Source organism: Nelumbo nucifera, chromosome 3 (genome assembly GCF_055504915.1).
Source record: "Nelumbo nucifera cultivar China Antique chromosome 3, China Antique-T2T, whole genome shotgun sequence".
Classification (NCBI taxonomy): Eukaryota; Viridiplantae; Streptophyta; class Magnoliopsida; order Proteales; family Nelumbonaceae; genus Nelumbo; species Nelumbo nucifera.
Window position 1 is genome coordinate 62,384,691 of NC_142651.1, and position 6,394 is coordinate 62,391,084.

The 6,394-nt window shown below is 36.5% G+C and overlaps 1 protein-coding gene across 1 annotated transcript; it reads right to left on the minus strand.

Moving 5' to 3' along the window:
- Nucleotides 1–434: 434 nt before the first annotated feature.
- On the minus strand, nt 435–5,682 carry LOC104609425 (uncharacterized). The gene is made up of 2 exons (XM_010275739.3): nt 4,861–5,682; nt 435–2,409 (listed from the first exon to the last, which is right to left on the minus strand). The coding sequence occupies exons 1-2, from the start codon at nt 5,144–5,146 to the stop codon at nt 2,039–2,041; spliced, it is 657 nt and encodes a 218-aa protein (XP_010274041.1). The 5' UTR covers nt 5,147–5,682; the 3' UTR covers nt 435–2,038.
- Between the last annotated feature and the right edge of the window lie 712 nt (nt 5,683–6,394).

Sequence of the window (6,394 nt, forward strand, 5' to 3'; positions counted from 1 at the left end):
AACTTTTGTTCTCTAAGTTTACTTGCTGCTCCAAAAGAAAAAAAAAATGGGGAAATTAAAATCAGGACAAAATAAGTATAAACCTTGGAAATACAGTAATGAAAACAAAATAAATCTATGTTTTAGAGGGCTTACTAGAATTAGCCGTTGGGAGTTTCAAACTAGTCGGCAATGGTAGTGACTTCTATTTTAGAAGAAAACATAGAGGAGGTTGGTTATGAACCTTATGGTTGATGGAGAGAGAGAGAGAGGGAGAAAGATGAACAAAGGTCTTGACTTGAAGAGTGAAGATGAAACTGAACTGAGCTTTATTAGGTGTTGGCTGTAGTTTTAGCTAACTGTGGGTGCATGCAAAGTGGAGAATAGAAGATAGCTTTCTGAAAATCTTCTTCATACGTATTCTGGTTTCTTGCAAAGAGTAATACTAGAAGATAGCTTTCTAAGCAAGCCAAATATAAGCTTCTTTTGTACACTTTTACAACTAACCCAAGTTTACAAAAAGTAGAATGAGACCTAACTAAAGTTACATTTTACATGCCGTAGAAAAAGACAAATAAAAAATAAAATATTTAACTTTCTAGCACATTAACTATAACATTCTCCCCCTTAATGTGTTGTTGTTGGACTCCTAGTGCTGAAACTGGATTCAGTCAATGCAGAACCCGTTCCAACAGTCATTATAGCCTTGCATTGGGAATATCTCCCCATGAAATAAAGCACAGAAGTACGAAAATGTTCTTAATGCAAGGCTGTAAAGGCTGTTCGAACGGGCCTTGCATTGACTGAAGCCAATCTCCCTAATGCTTCTCTAAATTCTTTAAACTTTTCTCTTGCTAATGGCTTGGTGAAAATATCAGCTAATTGCTCTTGGGTCCTACAATACACTAGTTCAATTTCTCCATCTTCAATGGCATCTTGAATGAAGTGATATTTGAGAGCAATATGCTTGGTTCTACTATGATAGCATGGGTTCTTTGACACAGCAATGGCAGATTTGTTGTCATAATGGATCACCAAAGCATTCTCTTGCTTTTTATTAATATATTCCATAATTCTTCTAAGCCAAATTGTTTGAGATGTTGCCATTGAGGCAAAAACATACTCTGCTTCTGCTGAAGATTGAGCCACTGATTTTTGCTTATTTGAGCATCAAGAAAACACACAACTTTCAAAGGAAAAACAATAACCGGAGGTGCTTTTCATGTCATCAGCACATCCTCCCCAATCACTATTACAAAAACCAATCTATCTTGCTTCATTTCCTTTGTCATATTTAATTCCATAATCCATGGTGCCATGCACATACCTTAGCACTCTTTTTGCAACTCCAAAATGAATGTGACTGGGGCTGTTCATAAATCTGGATAGTAAACTTGCAGCAAACATGGTGTTTGGCCTTGTAGCAGTGAGATAAAATAAGTTTCCAGCCAAGCTTCTATACAAGGTTTCATTCACCTTTTACCATCATCTTCCCTCATTAATTTCTCATTGACAACCAGTGGAGTAGCTATAGGTTTACATCCAAACATTCTGAATTTTTTTAGAACTTTTTCACCGTACATGCTTTGACAAATGAATACACCATCATCACCTTAATAAATTTCAATACCAAGAAAGTGATGTAACAGTCTCATATCGCTCATTTCATATTTTTTCATCATTTCATTTTTGAAATGTTCAATCATTTTAATATTGTTTCCAAGAAAAACCAAGTCATCAATATAAAGAGAAACAATGAGAACATCATCCATATATACCTTGTTTCTTCACATCAAAATATGATCACTTTTGCTTTTCATGAACCTTTTCAACAAAGTAAGCATCAATTTGGCTATGCCATGCTCTTGGTGCTTGTTTTCATAAATTTTCAAAAACTTGCAAAAGGAATCACCCACCTTCACCTCCAAACACCCCCCCATAAATGTTGCTGATCTGTACAAGCTCCAAACTTACAATGCAATCAAGGAGAGATTGGATCGAGAGTATCAGCATTCAAACTTAAACCCTTGGCTTAAATGGACGAAATCCCACCACTGTCTCAACCCCTATATCCTACAACCTGGGCCTGAAGATGCTGGCTGTCATCCAATAAGCGGTCATATTCAAGAAGTAGGTCCTCAGTTTGCTTCTCAAGTGCAGTGACATGAGATTCCGCAGATTTTATTTGTTTATCTTTCTCATCAGATTGTAGTTTTAGATTCTTCAGATTTTCTTTTAGACTAGAAATTTCCTCTTGAAGTAACTTTATTTCATAGGAAGCTTTTTCTTCCTTCTCTTTGAGCTGTATGTGCTCTATCTGGAGCTTCTCAACCTCCTTTTTGGAAGATCTGGCTGCAGTCCTCAACGCAATTAGTTTTTGAAGATAGTGGTGTATGCGATCAATTACAAATCCAAGAAATAAGGAGCAACCTGCAAAATTAAATTTTGGAACTTGGGATAAATATGATTTAACAAAAATTTAAAAAAAAATTATATCGACTAGTCATCAATGGTTCCAACAACAATTGGATTAATAATGAGTATTAAGGTCTTCCAGCAACATGCCAATATCCTGCAGGTTTGTCACCCCATGGTTTTGGATATGAGGCTCATCAGGCCAAATGATCTCATCCAATATTCTGTGAAATATAATGCATCACATACTTATAGCAGGAAATGAAGCCGATACAAAGAGCTAATTCATCATCTATAGCCCAGAAGAAGAACGAAAGTCTGCAGTAGAGTTTAAACTGCAAAAGCAATCAGCATCTCTTAACATATGAAGCACTACGAAGTGCTAATTCATCAATAAGCCCAGACGATGAACAAAATTCTGCAGTAGAGGAGAAACTGCAAAAGTAGTCATCATCTCTTAACATTTTGTTTATGTGTGTTGGTCATTTGAAAAAGCAGTCACTTTTTCCTGAGGACTTGGATATTATCTTGAAGGCTTCAGCTTCAATGGATAAATTGTCCCATGTGTCTGAAAAATACTTTAATTGCTTTTATGATTAATGATAAAATATGTATTTTTCCCTCAGATAAATGTCATCTTGTTGACATAACCCATCTCCTAGTATTTATGTGAAATTTACCAGAATTTTTGGTGGGATGTTAAATAGATACTACAGTACATAGATAAACAAAAGGGTGTACACTGCAACCCAATGCAGAATTCTGAATGACAGCCCCCCATAGTCTACAAGTAGCCCCCCCCCTATAAACCGCATCCTGCTGTGAATTTGGCATCAATTCATGGTCAGGATTCATCCCCCCCCCCTGTATGGTGGGGCTAAAAAATTCTGACCTGGACTGATCAGTCACTCTCCCTAAACAAAATGCTGGGATAAGCTTATAGAGGGTTAACAGAAACTTAAAGAACTATTCTAAGAAATGCTGGGACATAGGCAAGGAGGGTACTCTATCCATGTGGGAATCACCACTATTGCTGTAGCTGGAACTATTTGTAATCCTTGAAGGCCTGGTCATCATCCAATCAGGCTCACTATCAACCAAAATTGCTCTACAAAACTGAACATGCCACAACTAGAAGTTCATCCATTTATTCCAAGAACTGCTGGCTCTGCTGAACAGAAACTAGGAGATAATGTTACAGCACTGTTTTAGGTTAGTAAATGGATGTGCTGATGCTCTAGAAAAGAATGGCGCAGAGCAAGTGGAAAGAATGACCTTTTTGTAAATCTTCCTTATGAGGTTAGACAGACTTTAGCTATGGAGGGAGAGAGAGAGGAGAGAGAGAGAGAGAGAGAGAGAGAGAGAAAGAGAGAATACTTGCTCAATTGCTTGATCAATTTCAAAAATTTAGCTAGTTCTAGAAAAGTTCTTTCCTCTACGCCTTGACAACTTAGAGAATCTTGGGGATGTTGATACCCAGGTGCCAAGATGTGAAACACATTATCACCCACAAACCTACTAAATACTAATTCTAACTTTCCAATCAAAAGAAAATTGTACAAACTTGACATTTTTTTTATGACACACCATTATATAAGGGGATGGTGATTCAATATATTACTGAGAACAACATAAAACTATGTTAGTTCCTGAATTATTTTAAGTCCAAATTAGATGTTCTTGATATTCAAATACCATGTGCACACCAAAAGAATCGCTGGCAATGGAAGACAATAGTGAAATACCATCAACAAGGTATGTTATTAATAGTTCTGTTAAATATTATAAAAATAACATTAGAGTTTTTTTGCTCAAGTCTATAACATAGTCTCAACAGACCTGTATTTGTTCAAAATTGATAGCTTCTTATTGCACTGTATTTTCAAAAACATACTTTCTGCTCAGTGTCATATCCATGGTTAAATTATGGGCCAAATCATTTGTTATTTTTTTTTTTGATAAATAATCATTTGTTATTACTTACAACCCAAGTCCTTTTCAAGCCAACACAAAACAATTACTTGGTATGAATATTATGATATGGTGATGAAATTGTTGAATCAATGGAGGGACCCTTTATTGTGTACCCTTAAGAAGGAAGCCAACACAAAATCTATGCCATTGTGCCTTAAATACTATTTATTTAGCAGTTATAGATGCTTAAGGGGACCAAATTTTCATATCCTGAAAGCAAAAACTCTGGGAACACAGAATCCAACAGCCCATCTGCAATAGCTCCTGTATATTTATCTTAAATTCATGGGGAGATGTTCCCAATGTGCAACTGGGGCGAGACCAACATGGTTTCTACTAAATTCCTTGTATTAAAAACCAACATGGTTTCTACTAAATTCCCAGAGAAGAAAAAGCAATATTTTACATCTAAAATGTTACCATGAATGAAACCTGAGAAACCAACTGAGAGAAAAGAAAAGAGCAAAAATACAGGCTGGGGCGAGACCATACCCATGAGCGAAGCCTCTAACAAGTGCGATCTCCAGAGGACTTGATCCATCGGTGTCACCGTACCGAGCTTCGTTCCCTTGTTCTGGATGTTAAGGAGGCTGATAATGCTTGATGCGAGGATTACTGACATAGTGCCAGCAATGGTTTTTAATGTGGCTGAGCCTTTTCCCGTCTTCAGTTGGTCCATACCCTTCATCACTAGGTCCCTCAAAGGCCCGATCTTCACCATTAGAAGAAACGCTACAATGCCTTCGGCAAAAAGAACCAAAAATAATAGCTGAATCATATCTCTGCTCAAACGAACTCCCGCCAAATCCGCTAAAAATCCTCCAATCTCCTACTAGAAATAGAGATAAATCGCCATTTTTTTTCTAAAATTAGATACAATGAGAAAGAATAATAAACACCCACTACTCAAACTCGTTTTCTGCTTCTATGAATGGGATTTAAGTCCACAGATCTGGAGATTCCGCTAGAAATGAAAGACAGAACCTTTTCTGCATAAGACCCATTTCTCTGTTTCTCCTTTTCATGGGCTTTCTCCAAATCCCATGGGGTCTTGGAGCAAAGAGATTGATTTGGAGATGGGTTCTTGGTAATAGCCCAAAAGGGTTGATGAGAAAGAAATGGGTGTTAGATCAACACTGAAAATCAAATAACAAAACATACAGTAGGCGTAAAGGAGTCGAGGAAATGTGAGTGAAGAAGAGAAGTGTGTGAATGAGAAAGAGGGCGAGGGGCGACTGGAAGTTGGAACATTTCATTCCTGACGAAATAAGCTTTTGCTTTTGCCTTTGGCCTGCCTTTTTTAAAAGAATCTTGCTCTTAGGTTTAACAAATTAATGCAGATTATAATATTTAGCCTCACTAAATTCATATTGTATGGTACTAATGTCGGTATAAAGGATGTTGCTGTATGCACAATTAAATAATAAAGCGAGTGGAATCAACATAATCACTTTAATAAATGTTAATCATTTTCCTGGAATCCTGGTATCAACAAAGAAATAGTTAAATATTAACGCATAGAGTTGAATGATAACATTAATAAAACTTTAAACAATTACTAGCAAGTATCTGTGCGATGTAAGGGCTTTATTAAAACAATTTCAAACAATCTAGTCAGGGGTGCAAGCTGGATGTATTCAATTCAAGTCCGACTTGATTTAATTAAAATTTTTGTACAAGTTGGATTTGAGTTTTTGAGCTTTTTGAGTTAAAAATAAAAAATAAAAACCTAAACTTAGATTGAGCTTACGTTGAGGCCTCGAGTATTCATCTAATATAATTTAAGTTTGTCTAACATTTTACAATATATATTATCAGTATATTCTATTTGGAAATTGAGCTACAAAGATCATTATGCCCAAGCTCAAGCCTAGCTCGAGCAGGGATGGCAATAGAATAGGTTCAATGAGGGTTTTGTAAATTCTAGACTCTAACTGCCAAGCAGGTTGGATTTTGAGAATTCAAACCATCCCCGCACATGAAAATGCAAAACCCTCCCTATATTCAAGGGTAGGGGTGAGTTAGG

Bases quoted from the DNA above. Each gene is read 5' to 3' on its own strand.
- LOC104609425 (XM_010275739.3), bottom strand. From the start codon at position 5,146: ATGATTCAGCTATTATTTTTGGTTCTTTTTGCCGAAGGCATTGTAGCG. The intron at 2,410-4,860 runs GTATGGTCTCGC...TTAATTTTGCAG, and splicing joins GTTAGAGGCTTCGCTCATGG to GTTGCTCCTTATTTCTTGGA.